General features: G+C 46.1%; 1 protein-coding gene across 1 annotated transcript in view; it reads right to left on the minus strand.

Annotated features, from left to right (window-relative positions):
- pde4a (phosphodiesterase 4A, cAMP-specific) overlaps positions 1-21,170 on the minus strand; it is a 53,360-nt gene extending 32,190 nt beyond the window's left edge. Inside the window, exon 1 of the mRNA XM_018754804.2 lies at positions 20,545-21,170. Coding sequence (XP_018610320.1) covers positions 20,545-20,840 — 296 coding nt within the window. The 5' untranslated portion in view covers positions 20,841-21,170. The remainder of the gene's footprint in view (positions 1-20,544) is intronic.
- Positions 21,171-24,821: the final 3,651 nt, after the last annotated feature.

The raw sequence follows: 24,821 nt of genomic DNA on the forward strand, positions 1-24,821 counted from the left end.
AATGTCTATCTGTCTCTTTCCTTGTAACTGACCCTGCCACCCTAACACTTTAAATGTCTCCTTCCCTGTTACAGTCACACTGTAACTGTTCCTTTTCCTCCCTGTTATACTGTCACATCCATCCATCCATCATCAACAACCACTTGCCCTGAGTGGGGTCGTAGCAAGCCGGAGCCTTACCCAACAACAGAGGGCGCAAGCCCGAAGGGGACACACCCAGGATGGGACACCAGTCCGTCCCTAGGCACCCCAAGCAGGGCTCGAACCCCAGATCCGCTACACAGCGGGCACCAGCTGAACCTGCCACGCCACCGCGGCCCCCTTACTGTCACCTTCTAACTGTTTCTGTTACACCGTCACACTGTAACAGTTACTTTTACTCTATGTCACACTGTGACACTGTAACTGTCATTTCCCCTCCCTGTGACACTTCAACTTTCCTTTTCTCTCACTCTTGCACTGTGATACCATAACTGTCCCTTTCCCTCCCTGGTACACTATAACACTGTTACTTGTCCTTTCCCCTCCATGTTACACTGTGACACTGTAACTGTCCCTTTCCCTGCTACATTGTCAAAGTGTCTCTGTCCCTTCCCTGTTACATTCTTACGGTCCCTTTCCCTGCCTTTTACACTGTTGCATAGTAACTGTCCCCTTGTCTGTTATACTGTCACACAGTAACGGTCCATTTCCCTCCCTGTTACACTGCCATACAGCAACTGCCTCTTTCCCTGTTACTTTGTCACACTGTAATTGTTCCTTCTGCCACCACACTGGCTCCCACCTTTCCTGACATCCTCACACAGCCTAACGTTGCCTCATCCTGTACCTCTGTAACACAGTACCCCACCCCACTGTGCTACCCTGTCACTGACTGTACCCTGAAGGGCTGGGAGTGGTGGGGGTTGCTACTCTCCCCTGCAGCCCACACAGCGAGGGTATTTTTAGAGTATGAGCCTGTCTCCGAGTTGAGAACCTGACTCCATCTCCGCAGACTGGGTAGCTGGGGCTAGGTTATTTTAATCCACACAGCTGAGCAGGAGTGAGTCATCAAGAGCTACCTTCGCTCTACACTTCTCTTTGCCATCCATCTCTCCATCGATATGCCCCCCCCCGCCACCCGTCTATCTCCCTCTACACACTGGTGTGTCTTTATTCTCTGCCAACACCCCATTCCTCAATCTCCCTGTCTTCTCATCTTTCGTTCTCTTTCTCTGCATTTCTTACATTACGCTGTTTGCTTAGCAGGTGCCATAATCCTGGGTGACTTACATAATATACAATTTCACATTGTACCAACGAGCAGAGCAAATACAAGTGTGCTGCTGTATGGTAAAACCGAAACACATCTCCGGGACAACAAATGACAAATACCACAGTCTCCGTGTTCTTCTTTCTCTTCATTTGCATTTTTCTCCATTAGTTTTGTCTTCCGACCACAAATAAATAGCAAATGAATTACTTTGTTGGCATGAATAAAATCTCAGTCTTCATGACAAAGCAACTCCCAGAAGTGAGGTACAAAGAGCCCACCTACAGCTTACGAATACTAAAATCAGAAATATCATAAATAAAAATGCTTTAACATTACTGAAATATATTTTAAAAATCACTGCTGTAAATGAAACGATTTGCTTGGTTACTGTCATTTTAATAATACCCCCAAGAAAGATAGTAACAGAAACATTTAATACAAAAAGCACAGCTAAAGAAGATCAGAGTTTTGCGGAAAATTGTTATTCAGAGTCACTTTGGCACAGGCGGCATTGGCTAAATCTAGGAAAATGAGGTGCACTACTTCAGCAAGCTACAATTAACTAATTGAAATATCCACACAAAAAAGTCTTTTGTGTGCTACAGTCCAAAGGGAGATGACGGGCGTAATTTTGGATGTGCGCATCATCCAGGCACATTTAGGCTCCATCTTGGAGCTCCTGCTTTCTCCCTTCTATCTCAGAAGCAGAGAAAAAAATGGCATTTTGCAGAAGTGTTCTCTCATTTCTCAGCTTGGCAGCCTAGAGTTAAAAGTCAATTAATAAAATAAATGACTTTGTGAGTGCTTCCGATATCTTGCTGCATCTGTTCTGTCCTCCAACTGATTCCTTACAATAATGACTTTTGCCAAGCTGCCTTGAAAACCACCATTATGATTGTTGCACATTAATATGCACAGGCTTTTAGGTTTTAAATTTAATTAAATTAGGAATTTTGGTTTCATCTGTCCACTGGCTCCATGGGCAATTTTCATTTTGTTATTATTTTTTCTTTTGTAATTTTAATGAAAATCAGCACTGGCCTTCTCGGCAGTGCCTGCGATGAAAATGCCACTTGTCTTCAGCTTTTTTTTTTTTTTTTTTTTTGCATGATTTTAGTTTCTCGCACCTTCTTGCACAAAGCAGTCTCCAGAGGCTCATCTGGAACTCAGACCGGATATTGTCACCATGCTTGTGATCGGCAGACTTCCAGCACACCGTGGAGGTGACATCTCAGGCGCCAGGCGCAGTCAAGCATCACACAGATCAAAGAACTCCTTAAGTCAGCCATTCCCAAACCTCTCCTTAGGGACCCTCATCTATCCCCTGCATTGGCTGTGCTCCACCTCAAGTACAACTCATCACCCTGATTAAGGGCGGGACATGACCACCTGTTTATCTGGATTAAGAGTGCTGATGGTGGAATAAAGGGAATCAAGGGGTCTTCAGAGGATGCCCAACAAGATGAATGAGACCCACTGCTTTAAGTCCAAAAATACCAATAAACTGAAAATAAGCACTGAGAGGAAAATGACCAGCATAACTTTTTAGAAAAAACACACATACATAGACATGTATTCTGCCTTCGTACCATTCACTCACTAATTAGTCAAATTATCCAACGCACATAATGGCCGGTGCCCTGTAGGAGTTGCCGTGCCAACCAGAGGAGGGAGGGATGCCATTTCCTGCTGTCCTCTCACTCGCTTGGCTGGGCTCCTTTCCGCAGACTTCCGCACCCATATTGCTGCTCTTTCTTGCTCCACATTTCTCTCTTCTCCATGTCATTACACTCACTGCTTTGTGCCGTCTTTTCATTTCTCTGCTGCTACAGGTTGAAGATGTTATAGGGGTGTACAGCTGTGCATGGCCCTCAGGGTTGTACGCTCACATGCCATGAGCATTCACACACAATGATGCCATTCATATACATCTTCATAGCAGTGTAATAAATAAATGCATGTTGAAGTTCTATAGTATATATAAAAAGCATAGAAAAGCAAATTACAGTTGTTTTTCAAGAAAAGAAGCAATGACCAGTTGGTGTTGCTGGAGTTAAACATTTACATTTATTTATTTAGCAGACACTTCTGTCCAAAGCGACTTCCAATGAATTCTATGTAGTGTTATCAGCGCACACAACTTATTCACCAAGGTGACTTACACTGCTAGATACGCTACTTGGGACAGCTGGCAGTGTAGTGGTTAGAGCTACTGCCTTTGGACCCAAAGATTGCAGGTTTAAGCCTTACCTCCAGCTGTAGTACCCTTGAGTAAGATACTTACCCTAAAATTGCTCCAGCTATATAAATGGGTAAATAATTGTAACCTCAACCCTGTAAGATGCTTTGGAGAAAAGCATCAGCTAAATGAATAAATGTAAACTTATACTGGGTCACTCATCCAAACATCAGTGGATCACACTCTCTCTGTGTCACTCACACACTATGGGTGAACCTGAACAGCATGGCTTTGGACTGCGGGAGGAAACCCATGCAGACATGGAGAGAACATGCAAACTCCACACAGATTGAGCAAGGATCAAATCCATGTCCTCCTGCACCACCCAGGTGCTGTGAGACAGCAGTGCTACTTCCTGTGCCACTGTGTTGCTCCAAATTAAACAAAAGGTTAATAGATGAAATCATTTTTTTTTTATCCCTACAAGAACAACTGCATTGCTAGACTGTTGTAACACATTAAAGGGTGAATATAGGGTGTGATTTTTCCTCTCCACACATAAGTCCCCATGCGCCTGTCGGTATTTACACCTGCCTGTGGGCTTGTCTCACCCCAACCGGTATACCTCATCACACACGCTGAAAATTACAAACTCATAGATCCTCAGCAACGTGCACAATAATTGAGGAAGGTGTCCAGGGACTAAAAGCTCTTTGGTTCAAATCCCAAAGAAGAGAGCCACAGTGATTCCCTAGAATGAGCAATTTAGTAAATACCTACTCATATAAAGGTGTAAAGTTGCAAGCTTTGGAAATCACTTTGTACAACGGTGTCTGCTAAACCAATAATCTCAACAGCTGAATAATAATATTACGTGTTAAATGCGCATAAGCGCAATCTCTTTATTACACAGACACACATGGGGGACTGAGCTGTTGCTCCGTACAGACTAGGAGATGAGACTCGTTGGGTTTAATCTCATTACATTTCCCGCCTCAGGCATCTTCTCCGCTTATTTATAGCACCCTCAAAGAGGAGAGAGCTGGTACGAGCGCATGCCTGAGTGGTCCCAAACACTTTGACCAGTGAATGACAGGACGGCAGACCAATCAAAACCCCCGGTCACTTACTGCTCCTGATTAGATCCCTGCCATATGAGATTTCCTTAATGTTTTTCAGGAAACAATGCCTCTTCACATCTCTTTCCTATCTGTGCTTCTTTGTGATCCCTCCTGCTTCTCAGATTCCTGTCTCTGTGCTTCCTCTGACCTATCAGTTCCTTCCTCTCGTCCCCAGCGCACCTGTCTCCTTCCGCAAAAGGCCAGGCTCTCCTGTCGAGCCTGATTAGGGCGGACATGGTTTAACCACAGATGATGACAAGTGCCTTCACCTGTCACTGAGCATCAACATCTCTGCCACAAAGCCAGAGCGGGAAGAGGCAGGAAAAAGGGAGAGCATGCCGGTCAATGTGAAAATTGATGAATCAGCCACTGCTGCAGCCATCAGACCCCCAATAGCCCGCCGTCATATGTGGACGTAGAAGGATTATTCTGGTTATTACAGTGTTATCCAGCACCACGGCTTACATCGCTCTTGAGACCAGAGGAGAGGAACTAAAACCAGAACTTTAAGTAAACATATTTAAGTTCCACGCCACCCTGACTACCAAATATATAGCAGAGACATCTGTTTATCATAGTGCGATGGGTTTCTTTGAAAATACAAGCAAAATTCTGACTAAATCAACTAAATATTAACAACTCAGATTTGTAAAGGGCCGGTACAGTGAGACCAGAGGCCACCAGTCAAAGGGGCACAAGACCGGCACTTATCATCATGTTGGTATTTCTGTGCTGTACTTTTGTACTGTTTCTAGTCTCTGGAACAGAGAGCTTTTGGACATGAAGGTGACAGAAACATGTCACAAAGTAAATTATTGTGAGAGCCCTGTGACAGCAGTCTTTATAAACTGATTGACAGCCTGCCATTGAGATTAACTAGGGATGGTCAAAAAATACATTTCTCAACATGTGTTAAATAATGAAAATGCTTAAACTGACAATGTATAGAAAGTTACACAAATCCGGTATAAACATATACTTTTTCTGGTTAAAATTATTTCATCGAATGCATAAACTGTACTTTTGCTGAGGTGTACATCGCTTTGGACAAAAGCGTCTGCTAAATGAATAAATGTAAATGTAAATTAATGAAAAATTTTGATTTTTTCGCAGCTGGTCAGAACCCATATATATGTCTGTGGCATTTTCAGTAGAAATGTGTCCAATAAACAGTCTGAAGGGTACCTACCAAGTTATACCAATAAAAGGTGGATGTTAAAAATAACTAATGACGGTAGCAAAATCGGACAATTATGAGCAGGCCACTCAATGTGGCACTGCAGCATTTATTAGTTTAATTGAGGAGTTTCATAATTAGCTGTAATTGTACGACTGCGAACTCTGCACTTGTTTCATTATTTTGGCATGATAAATAATATAATTAAAAATCCATTGTTTCATTTTGTCCACTGAGATGCTTGCATGTTTTAACAGTTTAGGGGATAAAAATTACCATAACACTTTCAGAACTCTGTATCGTATTGTAGCAGCTCATGGCACCATTGTTCTTGGCAAATGTGAAGTCTGTCACATGGTTTTGAAGATGGTCAGCTCTTGAGATTTCCTGAAGGAAAAATCTTGATGGACCGGATGGTAACCCCCACTGAGGTTATAAACCTTTTCCTCCTAAATTAAGTGGCTTCCACTCCCTTTATTCTATGTAAATTACATTTCTCTCCAAGCAACTACGCAAAACCACTGTCAGGAAAAGTCGATTACGTGCTAACGAGACCGCAGGCTGGCAAACAATAATGTGGTAGGCCATAATAGCTCAGCTTATGCCTTCAGCATTTGAAAACAGATTCTTGGGTGCATTTTGCTGGCATCCATAGAGAACACAGTAAAAACATAGGCACTTCACTGAACAAAGGCAGAATAGTTGAGAAACCCACAGTATTGATACGCCAATTAACTCGCAAGATTGTTCAGAAAGGCGCAAAATGACCTGTTTGGCTGAACTGGTAAAGACCCTTTCCCGAGAACTGGCCAGAATAACTATTGAGGCACCAGGTAGTGAAGTGGTTACAGCCATCATCTTGCACTCAAAGGGCCAGGGGCTGAATCCCTGCTCTTGTTGTAATCTCCTTGAGCCATATACTTTCTTGCCCTGAATTGATACAGTAAAAAGCTGTATAAATGGGTAAATAAGTTAAGTAGGGTACAAACCTAAGATTGTAAGTTACCTTGGAGAACAGAGTTAGCTAAATCGTGTATAAAATTATTATTATTATTATCATCATCATCATCCAGCCAACCAACCAACCAACGTCAACAACCACTTGTCCTAAGCAGGTTGCACAGGGAGCAAGGCTGAAGGGGGAGAGGTATTCTTCTTCTTCTTCTTCTTCTTCTTCTTCTTCTTCTTATTATTATTATTATTATCATCATTATCATGATGGCGGCACGTGCAGGCACAGCAGCTTGGCTCCCTCTCAGTAAAGCAGTAGCTTTTAACGCCTATAATCGATCTCAGTTACTCTTCATCAGAGACCACCACACAGCTTTCAGATATGACACAACTTTCATCCCCTCAGAGATCCTACGCACCCCAGAATTCCCATCCCACCAGAGAAGCAGTGCAGGCGGTGGAGGGAGAGGAAACAGAAGCGGGGGACACAAGCCAGGCTACATGCTCGGCTGAAGGCTAACCTGTAAAGACCAGCACTCCTAAGCCTGTTCCTCACCAACTCCAGGTCTATAAGATGGACAAGATCAGAGTGAGAACTAGATCCCTCTGTGCGTCGATCATCACAGAGACCTGTCTGGATCAAAACATCCCAGACGCTGCTATCAAGCCAGCACGGCTGCTCCATTTACAGAGCAGATCGTACGAGGGACTCCAAGAAGAGCAGAGGAGGACTGCACAACTATGTGAACAACAGTTGGTGCACAGCCGCGGTCATGGTGGATAACCACTGTTGCCCAGACTTGGAGCTCCTAACGATCAGGTGCAGATTGCTCTTTCTCCCGAGGGAATTCACGACAATAATAACTATGGCAGTATACACTCCCCCCACAAGCTAAGGCTAAATTAGCATTGGAAAAGCTACAAACAGCTGACAGCACACCAGGACAGTGTGATCATTGTAGCAGGGGACTTCAGTCACACACACACATTTTCAGAACCGCTTGTCCCATATGGGGTCACGGGGAACCGGAGCCTACCCGGTAACACAGGGCGTAAGGCCAGAAGGGGAGGGGACACACCCAGGACGGGACGCCAGTCCGTCGCAAGGCACCCCAAGCGGGACTCGAACCCCAGACCCACCGGAGAGCAGGACTGTGGTCCAACCTACTGCGCCACCGCACTCCCCTGACTTCAGTCACACAGATCTCAAATTATTCATGCCCAAATCTCACAAAAATGTGAATTTCCCAACAAGGAAGAATAACGCCCTGGACCCGGTGCATTTAAAGCAACCCCATCTCCACATTTAGGACAATCAGATTATGTTTCCCTAACTCTGACCCCAGCTTACAGACCACAGATCTGCAGAACAAAACCAGTTATCAGGACAGTACAAGTGTGGTCTGAGGAAGCTACTGTACTCTACTCAGTGCTGCAAGACTGCTTTGAAAACACAAACTGGGATTTGTTTGCAGAGGGAACAGACCTTGAGGAATATGCTAAAACAGTTCTAGGATATATAAACTTTCCACATCAGAACCACCATCCCACCTGATCTGGATAAGCACCAGTTGCCTACTGGGCAAACTGCTCCACAGAGGATGTCATCACAACAGCTCTCCACACAGCTCTGACATACTTAGAGGAACCAAATAGTTATGTGAGGATGCTATTTATAGACTTGAGCTCTTCATTTAACACTGTCATCTCTCACAAACTGGTAAGCAAACTGGACAACTTGGGCCTAGGTTCTTCTCTGTATTCATGGGTCACAAACCGACCACAAGTCAGAATTGGTAGCCACACCTCCTTCACCCTCATCCTAAACACAGGAACCCCACAGGGCTGTGTGCTGAGCCCCATGCTCTTCACACTCTTCACCCATGACTGCAACCCCTTCCACACCTACAACTCCATAATTAAATTTGCGGACGACACCACGATAGTTAGGCTTATTTCAGACAATGAGTAGACGGCCTACAGGCTTCAGGTGGAACATCTGAAGGTTCTGGACTTTAGGAGAACAAAGGAGATAGACCACTTCCCTCCTCCACATACATGGAGAAGCAGTTAAAAGCGTGGAAAGCCTAAAGTTCCTTGGAGTTTATGCATCAAAACAGCTGACATGGATCTGCAACACCTCACACCTAGTCAAAAAGGCCCAACAAAGACTTATTCCTCAGAAAACTGAAACAGGCCCAGCTCCCAGAGAAACTTCTATTAAACTTTTACAGGACCGCCATTGATAGCATCCTGACTAACTGCGCAGTTGTGTGATATGCCAGCTGTACAGCTGCCGAGAGAAAGGATCTGAATTGTGTGGTGAAGGCACCCCATTGCATTGTCAGGATGACGCTCCCCAACTTGCACACAATCTATAATAGCCCACTGAGGAAGAAGGCTGGCAAGATCATCAAGGACACCACACACCCCGGTCACTCCCTGTTTGAACCACTGCTGTCTGACAAACGGTTCGGGACAATAAAATCTCACACCAACAGACTGAGGAACAGCTTTCTTCAATGAGCTTTGGCCTCCATCACACCCTCCTTGACCAATGCCACCTCCATTACTCCCCCACGTCCACCGCCAATAGATGGTAGGGACTGATGACTCCAAAGTTCAATCTAATATTTATTTATTTATTTGTTTGTTTGTTTGTCTCAAGTGTTCTTTTTGCTGTTGTTCTTCTGAGGGTTGCCACACAAAATTTCATTGTAACGGTCACGCACACCTTGCCCACACCTGCCTCTCATGAAGGCGGGACAGGATAAAAGGACCGGGATGCCACGCCTGCTTGCAGAACCTTAATCGAGCCACCGCTACTCCTGTGTGTCCAACAATTCCTGTCCTTTCAAAGTTCCTGATCTCTTGGCTACCGACCTTCACTTCATCTCGTCATTTACGTCCCTTGTCTGCCCCAAGAAACCCTCAACGCTCATTGCCCGACCCACGCCTGTCCCCGACTACTACTCTTCATTTTGCTCCTTGGCTTTGTTTGTTAATAAACGAAACCCAAGATTTGGTCCTACTCACCTTCCATTATTCCAGCATGACGGTATTGCATACAATGACAATAAAGTATCTTATCTTATTATTTCTCTCAGTAAAATATTTCAGCTGGTTCTTGATGAATTCAGATCTCCACAAGAGACCAAAGAAATTCAAGAGACCAAGCACTTAGCTCAGGACATATGCGGTTCCCATTAGTGCAATCTGCTGGACTGTGGTTGCATTTGGTTGGCCTGGGAGCTTCTCAAAGTTGTTATAGAAGCCCTTCTTGAGAGTTCCTAATGCTCTCACCACTACTGGTATCGCCCTGGTCTTGTCATTCATATTATACCGAGCTCCATTTCCACCTCCTTATACATGCAGAGTTTTTCAGCCTCTTTCAATAATAATAATAATAAGAATAAGAATAAGAATAAGAATAACAGATGTCACAGCACAGTGTACCTGATTAGTCAAAATCACATAGACGAATACTCTGTGATCTACACACTTTACACACACCTCAGGACAGTGCTGCTTCACTGGTCCCAAGTTGTGAAATATATAATAGATAATTAGTTCTGTAATAAAAAAACGATTTTGTACACTCCTTAACAATACTCTTGGGATGAAGAAACAAGCAGTGTAATTGCTGGATGTTCGATGCTTGGAAGCCCTGCTTCAGTGTGAGAAATACCAACCAACTGAGACACGACACAAACCACAAAAAGATGCAATGCAAACAGCATTTCTCTCTCTGACACTATATTCCTTCTTTTTTATGGCACATCTAAATCTCTGTCAGACATAGCATGCACTGTGCTTGCCAATTCCCAGTAACATTTCTGATTCCATATTTCCCCCCTAAATAAAAGCTATTCGTCTGCTGCTTACATAATTGTCATGACTCAGAGCCTGCGGTTTCCAGCCTAATTCACACAAGTTCTCTGACCGAGACCAAACTAGACCGGGCTGAGCCCCTTAACAAACACAAAAGGTGCAAGCAGACAGGGTCCTTCACCGGTCCCCATCAATCTGTCTCCGTCCAATCAGGAGCTGCGACAGCCGGTAATTATCACGTCGAGGGAAGCAGCAGCCTGCCATTGTCCAATCAAAAGAAGTGACAGTCCTCCACTGTTCTGTCAGGGCCTGGCTGTCTTCTCGATATGATTCACTCAGTGCCCTTTGGGGACACTGGAAAACGAAGAGAGGGTTATCGGGAGCAGGCCAGTGAGTGGTAAAAGGATGGATTAACACTTGTGGGAGTGTCTCAGATTGCGTACAGATGAGGATTGCTAATAATTAGGCACTAATCATTTAGCGATGGAGCAGGTCTGATAAGTGCTCAGACTTTTGTTGGAGGTAACACTGCAAGAGAGTTGTTTGTGTGTTGTTACACAGTCTACCTGCACTGGCGTTCTGCAGTTGAGCTGACAACCGGCATTTTACACTGGCTTTGTTCTGTGCCAATTGTCCCTATTTATTTTTATTTTTATTTTATTCTGTCTCCAGCAGGCAATCATCTGTGAACATCAGCGGGATGCATAGAGAAGCAATTCACTGCACTGAAATACATCCTTTTGTGAACTCGAATTTGAATGTGAATGTGCGGAGAGATGGGGAGATGCAAGAGATCGCTTTCCGTGGGTCTTTATGAGAAATACTGCAGTTGCAATTAAGCGGAAAGTGAGGACAGTTTGCATTGCCCCACTGCAATCCTGGAGTCCATCGCCATTCGGCGAGCAACCTCCAAAGGCATAACACATGCAGCAGGCCTAAAGTGCAGAGCTGTCTTCAACATATCCGTCTCTCCCAGAAAATTCAAGGAACTCCCTCAGACAAATAAACACTCAGATTCTTGGGAGTGAATTCAACTCTCTTGGAATTTGGAACATTAAAATGTTTGTTTTTTCAGCCTGAAGATTCATTTGAGACATGAGCCGTAAAGCTAAATGGTCAAAATATTATCGTTTCTATCAGGCAAAAAAAGTGTTTGACAACTCTTGCTCCTGGGAGGGATTAGGTTTTCCAGAAGTCAGTTCTGGTGAGGCATTATGCCTGTAATAATAACGATTATAAAATTAAAGCAGTTGCAGACATTTACACTTATTAGGCTTTCTTCGTGGTCATAATTCAGCTACATCCAGTCCTGCTGTACTCTGCTCCCCTTCCAGCCACATACACTCCAGCTTCTGTTCTCAGACACACACGTCCTTCTTCCACAGGTTTATTACTGGCACACTATTTGCTACAGGAAGAGAGAACCAACCGACAGTACAACGGTGACATTTCAAGTGAACCGCTTTTGTCTGGAGATAGTCCACTTGAACCTAGAACCAACATGGCGGCCAAACCTTTAAGCCAATAAAATTAACAAAAAACCTAGGCAACAAGAACCCAAAAAATGTGAATAACTCGAAAGTGGAAATGGGCAACGTCAAATCAGAAGCTTCATCTGCGACCCTGGAAAACAAACATTCCTCACGATAGCAGATGAGTGCTAATCTGTTCCTATCAGATCACTTCTCATCAAAGGAAACCAGGAGATCAGACGGCAAACAATCACAGTGGGGTCAAAGTCTCTCTCTGGTCCTTAGATGTGTGCTAATAAAAACAATGGCTGGTCATGGGTAAGCATGAACCCCTGTACCACGTCACCAAATCTATTAGCTGTTCAAATCTGTTGACATAGTGTCTAGATCGAGTGTTCGATCAACAGATAATGGGCCAAGCTCAATGGGGTCGGCTTGATTCATAGCCTGCAAAAAAAAAAAAAAGAAGGAAAATACAGAAATTTCTTTAGGGCACTATTACTTCTGGTTGGGTATGTCATTCTTCCATGAAGGCAATCCCTTGGCACACCAACGGGCAGAATGGACCAATTCCAGGCAGAGAGGGCACAGTCTGGAATCCATCACCAAGCGCTGCTCTCTGCACAGCTTTACATTTGAGTTTCCAGCCCTGCCTCATCCCCTCGGCCTCTAGCCCTTGGTGCTCCCACAGCCAGCTTCCAGATGCCAGAGTCAGGAAGTCTGAGGAAATCATTTTGTTTTGCTTCACTTAGCTATTATCCCAGATACCATCAATCAGATTTTTAATGGAATCCAACTGCGAGAGGGTCTATTTTTCTGCACTCAACAATCAACAGCTACCTGCCTCGTCTACAAGATTAGCATCGACAATGTTAGTGGTTGTCCAAAGGTTAATCCCACTTCTGGGCACAGCACGACTCCAACAGAGAGGGGAAAGAACAGAGAGATGTTAGAGATGTGCTGCTAATCATGGTGACTGAAATATGGGTCTGAAGATATGAGTAATGGAAGATAAAAGGCGAGGATACTGGTTAACGCAGCATCGAGCGAGAGCAGGGTAGTGGTAAAGACAGCCGACGCCAAGAACAGAGCCATTTGAGCGGCACCTGAGATAAGTGGAGGCGACACTGGCAAGGCATAACTCGGCGTTGGCCGGAAAACAGAGCACTGCAAAGGCAGACAGACAGGAGCAGAGTAGCGAATCACTTTTATTGATTTCATCCTTTTGCCTGTCAAAAGAAAATGCACATCTCTTGTACCCACCTGGCATTAACAGGGCTAGAATATGTGTGTGTGCGCACACATGTCCTCAGCACCTACTAAACTAATAGCGTGTCTTAATTTACTGTTCGTTTAGCACGACAAAAGCCGTGTGGCTAAGGGGTATGCGTTGTGCATGTTTCTATAGTTTGCGAGTAACCGCCAAGCTAATTGGTCCCAGGTGTATTTAATCATGCATTTAATGAGTCTGGCAGGAATCCAGCTGGCAGCGGCAAGGCAGATTGGACCTTCCTCAGCCCGAAAAGCGGGCGGCACAAGCAGCAAGGAGAGAGGTCAAGGGTCAGGCAAAATTGGCGACCAATGAGGAAGAGCACTGAGAGATCCATCCAAAATGTGTCTGTCCTTAGCAGGGGTAAAGACTGGCACATAGTGTGCTGTGCACACTCTGGGCTAAAAATAAGATCAGTGAGGATCCTGTAATTTGGCAGTAGATGAACTGAAAGGGAATGGCGTTTTGTGCTAGAAAACCAAATATGCCTGACTTAAAGTTCCAATTAAAAGGTGGCTGAAAAATGACAATTTGCCTGCAGCTTTCCCAAAAGAAGAGGCTCTACAACCAGCAGGTTTTTAGCCTCAACAAGCCAGATTCATACAGCCTTGACATGGATAGAAGGATCTCAATGGGAGCACAGTGACACAGAGGGAGCAGCTTAGTGTTTGAAAGAGGTGAGGGCATGGCTGGAGAATGGGTTGAGTTCACTTGGGGATGGGCAGGATCATGCCACATTCATCATCCCCCTCGGGGGCACTGGGCATGTCCTCAATCTCATCACTCAGACTTCCTACTGTATTTCAACTTTTTCTCTTCACAAAATGTGCCTTTTTAGCATTGGTCTCTCCTTCATTACTGTTTATTTAATGCTGATGATTAAGAATTTCCTTCAAAATCAGTTTTATGTTGTTGCTACCTGAACTTAGTGAATCAATTGACTGAATCGACAACTGTTCCTCGAGCCAAACCACAAGGTCACAAACCCGAGAGACTTGCTGGCTCAGCTGTTCGGATTATTCTGTCGTCATATCTAATTTGAGCCCAGCTGGACGCGAGCTCAAACTTTTCATCTCAGTCACCATACTCGTTACAGTTTGACTCTGTGCAGCTCTGGGGCTGGGCCTCACGCCACTGTCATCATGTCGTGGCAGAAGCAAGCAAACCCTGTCCTTGTAGCAATGAGTATTAAACGCATAACACAGTGAGCAAGCAAAAAGAAGAAAAATTGCTCAAAAGAGCTAACAGTCGTAGGAATGATCTCGGCGAGGAAGTGTTACTGGCAAAATAAATGAAAAACCAGCAATTCTCACCAAAACCCATTATTGCATTTTTTCAGTGTATTAGTCTAAATGTGTATATCGTTTGCCTTTATTGGGAAATACGTATTGAATTTACACACCCACAAAACCAGTAACTATAGCAACAGATAACCCTCAGGCTGCCCATTGAGTTCAAGAGTGCTTTTTTAGTTTGCAGTGGCGTATTCCCATGAAATCAGTGGGGCACACAGCAGACTGGCTGACTGGCCCAGTGACACAGGGGAGAGTTAAACACGGTCACACGGTCAGTTAGACACGTGGGCCTCTCTGCTTAGCCTGGCTTTGCTGGATGTGATGGGTGTCATCCAATAGGTGTACACAGCTCCTCTTCCCAGATTCTCCTTGTTGGTGAATACCCGATGTTCCCCACCATGTTGTATTTCAGTGAATGAAACAGACAGAGTGACCAGAAAGGTGGTTATTATCAATTAAGACAAAGGGAGCAAACCGTCATGGTTCCAGACTTCAGGAGGGGGAGAACTGAAAGGTCACAGGAGTGAAAGCCTTTCTCTGCCAGGGAAATCAGGCAAGCTCACGGTGACAACCATGCCAGGGACAGCAGGGATCCTCTGTGGTTTCGTATGCCAGTGTGAATTCCAGAAGAACTACTTGATTCACACTGCTATTAATGAAGCAGGATGAAACCCCCCAGGGGGGGTGGAGAAACTAGGGTTACAGCTCCCATTATTCTGCTGTCAGAGCTTGCGCGGGCTGGAACGCTGATCAATGGGAGCAGACTAAATAAACACTTGTGCTGAAGCAGAAGACCACACCCCCCCACGTTCTGAAACAATCCTTATTATCATCCGGTGCTCCATTTAGCATTGCTCTCACACCCGCCCTGTGGATCGCATGCATATGCTTTGCGTCTGATGGCATGGACAGGTTTATAAAATGTATAAACACTGGATAACGTGCAAATGCCATGACTGATTGTAGATTCACTTACAAACACATATACACATCTGTCATCAGTGCAAACAGTCACGCACATACATGAGAGGTCATGCACATGCAACTGATACACAAAAACTCAGTGAGGACATCCAGAAGCTCTGCACCCCTGGAGGAGCATGCAGGTAAATATATGCACTTTACATAAGAAGGTTCCCGGTTCAAGACCCTTGTGGGAAGGCAGCTGGCCATCTGCAGTCTCACATCACTGTGCAGAAGTGTATCAGTTTGGATGAAATACATCTGTTCAGTGATGACATGTTAACTGGATGTCAGATGTCTTCATGGCAGAGGGGGTCAGGAGGACATTTCCATGGGGACAGTCCCTGGGGCCTTCTACTACTGTGACTCTCGGGATTTGTCTTTGCGTCTGCCGTGGCAGCAGGGTCCATGGCACAGGGGCACAGCAGGCTGGAGCCTGGAGGCCACCAGCACTAAGCCCTGGACTGGGTACAAGCGATTCCCGGGGACACCTGAGGACACAAAGCCCCGGGGTTGGCCCTCAGCCCAGGAGAGCAGAGCATGGACCGTCTGGGCGGCAGACCCTGCCCCACAGGAAGTGAGATGCCATGCAGAGCCATCCTAATCGCTATCCACCTCTCCTCAAAGCTGCGCCCTAATAGCAGAGATTAATTTGCCTCTGTGGAGGACATCCCGAGAGCATGCACACGCATGTGCTGCACACGTCACGCACACATGCAAAAAGCACTCTCGCTCACACACAGTGTGTGTGCCATGCACACACTATGCGCAAACTGAAATATGATAATAGTTTCTCAGCACTTCTCACAAAGGAACAAAAAGAAAAAACGCAGAACACCGACATACCTCAGATAAAATGACACATATTTAAAACACATTAAAAAATAGACACACGGAATCCACGAATATCTGAACTAAGCAACGTGTATCAGTGCATGTGAAACCGAAACACATGCTGGGGCACAGAGGCACGAGAGCAAGCCTCAAACACATAGAGGAAAGGAACAGCTTGGTGCGTGAGCACGTGTCACACCAAGCACATGTGTGCACACACGGTCATACCAGAAGAACAGCTTGGTGTGTCAGTGCGTCACGTAAATAAACACAGAAGAGGTGTCCCCCGTGATGACATCCAAACCATGCAGTTTTCCTGTCTTCTCCGAGAGTCCATCATGGTATGTGTAACATGTGTTCCATGTCACAAGCCAAGACCGTGCTTGAAGTAGCAGTTTCCCGTGAGATACAGTGATGAAGCAGTGGTTCCAACATGCGGGGCATGACAATGAGAGCTAATGGATGGCATGGAGAAACACCACCACTCACTCCACTTCCAGCTTGCCAGCTCATGCTGATTCAGGGTTCCGGGTACCAGGTCACACAAATGCAGCTCCACTCTGTCACGCTGAACCCCCACTCCTAGTCCCACCTTTCGTCTATGTGACCCCCCCAGCAAACCGTCCATCTTGCTCCAAGAACATGACTTCTATCACATGTTGCACACAACGGGCCCTGGTCTGTCTTCAAGGGAAACAATGTCACACTTCAGCTTTCCATCCTATTGTACTCCTTGACATACGCCCATCTCTGTGCATACGTGGCAGAGTGGTGTTCTTGGCCCCATCCAATTACTTCCACTGGCTAAACTGGGTATCCAGAAGACATGGGAAAAATCACAAGAATGGTGTACAGAGCGCACCAAACACCATTTAATTTTAGCTCCACGGACACAGTGTGCGGTGCCTGCTATAATGGCGTCCTCTCAGCTGCCATCCACCTTCCTCCGCGTTCCACATGCTTTCCATGGTGGTGCCATGACAGAAACATGCCAAGGCAGCTTGGGTCTACAGTAAAGCACAAAGAAGGAAAAACAAAACAGACTTGGAAAGCTATGCAGCCGTTGCCTGCTGGGAGGTCGGCCTTGCGAGCGCAGCAGGAGCCGTGCCTATGAGCGGCAGCCTGGGCGGATCTGGCGGGCGTTCCGCGTTCAGGGCCTGTCTGCCGTAGTGGCAGCAGTGGTCCCGGTGCTTCTTTATTATATCTTAGCAGGCAAGAGAGGAGCATGGAAGGGAATACCTGCATGGGGGGTAAATGGCATTGTTTCTGGCTGCTTGGAGCACCAGGAGGCCAGGGCAGTGCTTCCCACATCTTATCTGAGTAGCCACTTGGTCACCGTGCTGTTTTTCACATTCAAATGAACTAACAAGTCACTTTATGCTCTTTCTAGCCAGTCAATTATAGTTTACAAGAAACTCTCTCACACACACACACACACACACACACCATCCGAACCGCTCGTCCCATACAGGGTCACAGGGAGCCAGAGCCTAACCCAGCAACACAGGGTGTAAGGCTGGAGGGGGAGGGGACACACCCAGGACAGGATGCCAGTCCATCAAAAGGCACCCCAAGTGGGACTCAATCCCCAGACCCACCAGAGAGCAGGACAAGGGCCAACCCACTGCGCCACTGTGCCACCACGCCCCCCTTTTACAGAAAACTGCCAATACATTTTTTAATTAAAAAAAAAAGTATAAATACACATACTTAGCAATGCATCCGTACAACAGCTCTGCAGTAAATGCATTATTATTTATTCGTATAACTTACAATTTCTTTCAGGCATCTTACAATGTTAGGTTTGTATTCTGAGGTACAGTGATGCACAATGACGTGCATACAGACACCCCTCGACTTGCGCAAATAGACCGTTCTTCAACCTCTTACGTAAGTCAAAATTGACGTATGTCAGATTCTCCCTCCTCATTTACATTTACATTTATTAATTTAGCAGATGCTTTTCTCCAAAACGACGTATATCTCATAGAGAATACAATTTCTGCATTACATTAGGAGAAAGAGTGACATAGTTGCAGATGTGTGATTAAGTAAAGTTAGCTTCCTTCACCATATGCACCAACATTCATCACACAAGTAGCTGCATAAAACTTTACCAGAGAATATCGCCGATTTCTAACCACCTTCCTAGTAGTTTTTTTGAGATACATATAAACATTTACGTTACATTGCAGGAGTGGCTCTGTAAAGGATTAATCCGAGCACGATCATGAACATTTATACCCTACAACACCATTCAACATAACAACATTAATAATTTTTCCACATCGGTTATTGCATCTTGACGTTTCTTCATTATTATTGTTGTTTTCATGTTGGCTGTTCCTTTCACGTGCTCCTTATACGTGCAGCATCCTTACCTATAGTATTAGTCGATATGGCTAAACCTGGTTCCCGTGCTAAAGAGGATCATCTTTGTCCATCTGCATACTTCCTTATTATTTTCAATTTCATCTCCAAATCGATTGCTGTACCCTTGCGAGATGGTTCTTGGTTTCCTTACGTTTACATGTATTCATTCAGCAGACGCTTTTCTCCGAAGTGATGTACATCTCATAAAAAATACAGTGTGTGCATTTGGTGCAGACGTGTCCCGCCATATGAATCGATGTACATCACTCCAGTGGCTGTATAAAACTCCAAATATCGACTATTCCTAGTGTGTGTGTGTGTGTGTGTGTAACTCGGATTTATGTAAGTCCAATTTATGTAAATAGAGGAGTGTCTATATCTTGTGAATTTTTACTGTAACAATTTAGGGTATTACAGTAGGAACAGGGATTCAAACCTAGATCCTCCTGTTGCAAGGTGAAGTCTCTAAACATTTTACCACTTGCTAACCCTAATGCACACAAGCCATCAATTGAAAACTTTACACCACTTTTATAATTAAAACTTTAAAAATGATGCTGGGTGTGAGAACTGATGTTCCTGACTTTACCGTGTTCCTTTACTGCATAGAAATGGTGTCCATATCAAATTCACACCATGGGAATACCCCGCTGGAAGCCCTTAGGGAGCTCGGTGCTGAACGGGGGATTCAGTGGCACTGGTCATGTGGATGTCATTCTCAGGCAATTGAAGTGTGGATCTCTTTAAATTACTCCAGTTGACCTTGTTTCAGGAGATGCTGTTGTACCCTAAAATGCAGCACTTAGCTGAACTACCAGCAGCTGACAAGGCATAGTGTGGTGTAAAAGTGGAAGCCAAATCACTGTGGCAGATACACACACACACACACATTTTCTGAAACCGCTTGTCCTCTGCGGAGTCACGGGGAGCCAGAGCCTAATCTGGAAACACAGGGTGTAAGGGGACACACCCAGGTGGGGACACCAGTCTGTCACAAGGCACCCCAAGCAGGACTTGAACCCCAGATCCAGCAGAGAGCAGGACCTGGTCAAACCCACTGCGCCACTGCACCCACCATAGAGGGCAGATATTCAGCTATTATTATTATTGTTGTTACTTAAACAATTGGATTTTTTGCAGGCCTTTTGACTGATCTTCACTGTTAAAGTAAGTTCCGCCTCAAAGCTACTTCTCTTCGAGTTTATCCTGGAGTGTTTTCGTAGAACTTAAATAGCACATCCTGCAATTACACCTCCCAGAAAAAGGAATTTATTCATTCATTTAGCTCAAACTTTTTCCCAAAGCAACTAACAGTGCTAGGCCAACAACTACAGCATGCCCATTTATACAGCTGGGTAGTTTTTGTTTTTAATTAAGCAATTTTAGGGTAAGTACATAGCTCCAGAGTACTGTAACAGTAGGTGGAACTGGACCCAGCAACTTGCAGGTCCGAAGGCAGGTGCCCACTCCGTGCCGACCTACTTGATCACTGCTGGCTCGTCCTGATACAGCTGTACCACACCTTCCCTGGGAAACTGCAGCTCCTCCCCCCCACGTGCTCTGGCGTGGTACCCACCTCATCAGGTGCGGGATGCTGCGAGCGCTGCGCAACACAGTAGAGAAAGCGACTTTTCCCGTTCATCTCCCTGAACAGCAGCAGGTGTGTGTGGGTGGAGGTGACTTTTATAGATGTTCAATAGTACCGAAAGGAGCACCCACCCACCAATCCACTGCCCGTTCCAGAAACAAAACACTTGACATGTGCTCATCATCATCATCATCATCATCGTCACGTCGGTCCGGGTGTCATCGTGACACCTTACCGTTTGTTGCCCACGCAGTTGCCGACGGACGCGCTGCTCGTGCCCTGGAAAGAGGAGGGCCATGACATGCGGGTCTTCTTGAGGCCCGGCCGATCGCTCGTGTCCACGGCGTTGGCGCGCTCCATGTGCGGGTGGTGGTGGCGGTCCGTGTCCGAGTAGCCGCGGTGCTGGATCTTGATGGGGGTGCGCGGTTGCCGCCATAGGTGCTGCGGGGGCTTCAAAGTGGCTTGTCCCTCGCGCGGGACCGGCAGCGACAGCGACAGGCTCTTCCGCGAGCACGGGGGCGTCTCCATCATAGTGCAAACGGGTACGGGGTCGCCGGGTACCTGACTCGTGTGAACGCGCACTTCTCAAAAGTACCTCATTTGGACGGTAGTCGTTGTGCTTCAGAAAAATACATTTCTCTTTCCATCGTTGGGGGTAAAAAAGGAGAATCACAGTGCTATCAGGCGCGCGGGAGTGTGGCTCCTGTATTGCTATCCGCTCAAAATCCCGTCAAAAGTTTTCTCTTTATTTGGAACCGGCGAGAGCGGTCGCAGGCGCGTGCGCACCCGACGGGCTGTGGAACCCTCACTGCGTCCGCGAGGCTGGCAACCGGACACGAGCGCGCGTGCCTCCTCTCCAGAACTCGGTGGCCTCATCGCCCATGGCGCAGCGGGATCGCTCGCTTGCGGCGTACGTTATTGCTTTTTTCCTGTATTATTTCTGTAATAAATAAATAAATAAATAATAATAGTGGTAGTAGTTTATTTAGTTAAATATGTCGCTTATTGCAGAACGGTGGGGCGCCCGCACGACGCCGCGAGGCGTCAGTGCCGCTCGCGCCTGCACCTGTGTCCGTCAGAGCGCGCGCGCCGTCGCTCCTCTCTCGACCGCATCCATGAAGTAAAAAAAAGTATCCGATCGCGATCGGGGGTGAACTGGATAATCTATAAGAAGCAAGAAAGAGCGGAATGCGAGGCCCGCGGAAGGCGACGCTGATGGATTTATGAAGTTATGTGTTGGAATATATCGGCGCTGCGATGACTCCCGGCTCCGGGGCTCCGTTATGGCTGTGTGTGTGAAAACTGGAAAAATCCCACGCCCGCCCTCTCCGCTTCCGCCGTTACTCCGTCCTGCGGCGCACTGACAGCAGCGCGCGGTTCTCGCGGGGTGTCGGGCGCTCTCCCGCTCGCGCTCCACTCCGTCCCCGTGTCTGCGGCTCGTGGGAAGCTCCTCTGTGCTCTTCGCACATCACCATCGCGCCCCCCTCATCTCCCGGCGCTCGCGCCCCGCACTATCGCGCGCGCGCTCTCTCTCTGCCTGCCTCCCGAGCGCGTACACACACATATACACACACACACACACACACACACACACACACACACACACACACACACACACACTCTCTCTCTCACACACACACTGCTCGCACGCACGCACAGCCTCCTCCTCCACTATGGATTGAAGCCCACATAATTTCATATTTTTTCATTGCCTTTTCTGCTTCATATGTCTGTATTTCTGAAATGAGGGTTCAGTTTATTATCTTTATTTTATATTTATCATCACTCCGTGGCAGGTGAGGGCGGCTGAAAAACAACAGTTAATGTTAGAGAACCTGCTAAAAGGGCCGGTTTAACGGACTGACCGTCCGTTTTTACCGGAGCGAAACGTGACGAGTGGTCAGACGAGTATCGCGCGTTGCGAGCACAGTAAACCAGAGTGAGAATGAACGCGGCGACCAGACTGTAACGTTTCCATCCCTACAGTCTATTCCCGGGCTGTTCACTGCTCTGTCTCCTTGTTTCCACGCGAGCCCAGTTCTCACATCTTCCCTCAGCAATTTCAACAGTCCCTGCTACTAGTAGATAAACCGCGTCGCTGGTGCGGTACTTCACCGCACTTCGCCCCCGACCGTCCCATCCACCCCGTTTGTTTTTTTTTTTGTTCTCGAGTTTTTTTTCGGACCCTACCATCGCCCGGTCTTGCCGCTCTGACATTCCTAGCACACCTTTTTAAATGTCATGCGACAGCTTATTGGTGGCACGCACCTCGACTTACCTTTCGAAGTTGGCTGTGTTTTTAAAAATAATTTTGTTCCGAAAGTTAGGATTCAAGTTTCAATCTCTTTTTTTTCGGGATTAATAATAAATACATTTAATATTGCGGCGCGCACCGCCCTGGGTTTGGATGGGGTGAAAAAAGACGCAGAGATAGCGCTTATTACAAACAATTTATTTGAACACCGGCACCGGGGAAATAATACTCTCGGTTCAAGGACCCCCTTTTCTCTAGGACCTGCACGTAAAGCCAGCCTTCGCAGCCTGTTTAGCGCCCCCCAAAACTCTCTCTAACATATTCGTCGGCACAGTCACCCATAATTTTTCCCCTAAGTGCCCCCAGTGGTTACACACGCCATTTACAAGTTACCCATAATGCAACTATTTACACAAAACATCTCCCCACCTAACTACCAGTAAGGCGAGTCATTACAGTATTTTTCCACTGTCAGATTCGTTTGGTTTATTTTGGGCTACCCTCTAGAGGATACTATACTATCAGCATAGCTTTTCTCACCTTTTTTTTTAAACAGAAGTATTAATATATATTCTGTGTATACTGTACACATGCTTGTCTGTCTCCTTGCAGTAAGGTGTACATGGTGGCTGTGTACTGGCCATGGTGAAGCAAGAGGACCCCCTGTAAATGGTCACTCATAGAATAGCCCCTGGAAAATGGTAAAGGCAGGCATGAGGCTAGCACTCCCCTTCCAAACTGAAAATAAGACAAGCACCTCATTCTGAGGGAAGGGTAGCGTTAACTGACATAGAACTGCTTTGTAAAAACTTATTAGATTTCTTCAATGCAAGTGACCATTGCAGTGCCAGATTGCACTCCCTGCATTTGGCACAACCCCTCTTTGGACAAGCCAGGCTGGTTCAAGTCATACTAGGTTTTTTTTTTTTTTTTCTTTCCTCTCTATAAAAGAAAGGAATTCCTAGCTGTTACCTGGGGAACTGGTGGGCTCAGTCTGAAACCATCCACAAAAGTGTGACAGCCATGCTTGGGGTGCAGGTAGGAGTGTGTTGACAGGTCCAAGATAAGGACAGCAAGGGAGTCGGGGCAACAAGCCTCACATCCCCCAGTTATCACACATGAGAGATTGACAAGAAACAGGATTACTGCAGAATTCCCCATACTCCTCAACCATAAGGAACAATCAACACGTTCCTTTGTTTCACAAGAGACCCTGACAGTCGAAAAAAAAGGATCACCTTTTTCCATCTTCTACGCAGCCTGTGTGGGTGTGTGGTGGTGTCAGACACCGGTCTCCACTGGAACTGCAGTGACATTGTGGTTTGAAATACACACTGAAGCAGGCTGAAACCTGCTGCTGAACCAATTCCCAAATGGAACCCAATCCCACCCTCCCATCCCCTTGGGAAGAAGAATGAAATGTCAGCAAGCACCTCTGCTGGAAGAAAAGAATTTTCACATAGGGGGGTATAATGTATTAAGTGTACTTCCTGGCCAGAAAGCTCATCTTATTTTAAGGTCTACCTAAAGTAGATGTGCAGGAAAAGGTTTACATCAGTGCCAGGCTGGGGGCTGTGCCCACTGCTTTCCTGTTCTCACTCTAGACACGGTCTCTGACCGATTCTCTGCGCAATGATGTTAAATGCTTTGGGGGATGTAGAGAGTTACTGGCAGGTTCAGTTTGAGGTGTGATGTACTCACTATGGCAACATGTGCAAACACAGCATTTTACAGTCCAAGTTGTACAAGCAGCTCGAGGTATACTGCTTGACAATATGTGGGAAAGAGCTCAAGCAGTGAGGGTACATTAGTTACCCATCTCCTTTGTTCAAGGTAGCTTGGTGGCCACTTACAGTTATGATTTTACACTCAGCTACTTTACAATTACTACAAATTTATAGAGCTGGGTACTTATTACTGCAGCTAATTATGGCAAACACTGATGAAACCCAGGAAGGCAACAACTGTAAGCAGCATGCCACCTACTGCCTCCTCTAGGGCACTATTTAAGTGAACAGGTTGTGGGGAAGCAGCTACTTTTAAGAAACTAGTCAAATATACAGAAGTGTGAACAGTGTTTGCATACAGCGTTTGACAGTACTGACCCAGCTTTGCTAACCTTTATTTTTAAAGAATACTTAACTCCTCCCCTGCTGCTACAGCAGGTTGCACCAGGGCCTGGGGTTCGAGTCCTGATTGGGGTGCCTTGCGGCAGACTCGTATCCTAGCCCCCTCCCACTCCAGCCTTACGCTCTGTG

This window comes from Scleropages formosus, chromosome 8, assembly GCF_900964775.1.
Source record: "Scleropages formosus chromosome 8, fSclFor1.1, whole genome shotgun sequence".
Lineage (NCBI taxonomy): Eukaryota > Metazoa > Chordata > Actinopteri > Osteoglossiformes > Osteoglossidae > Scleropages > Scleropages formosus.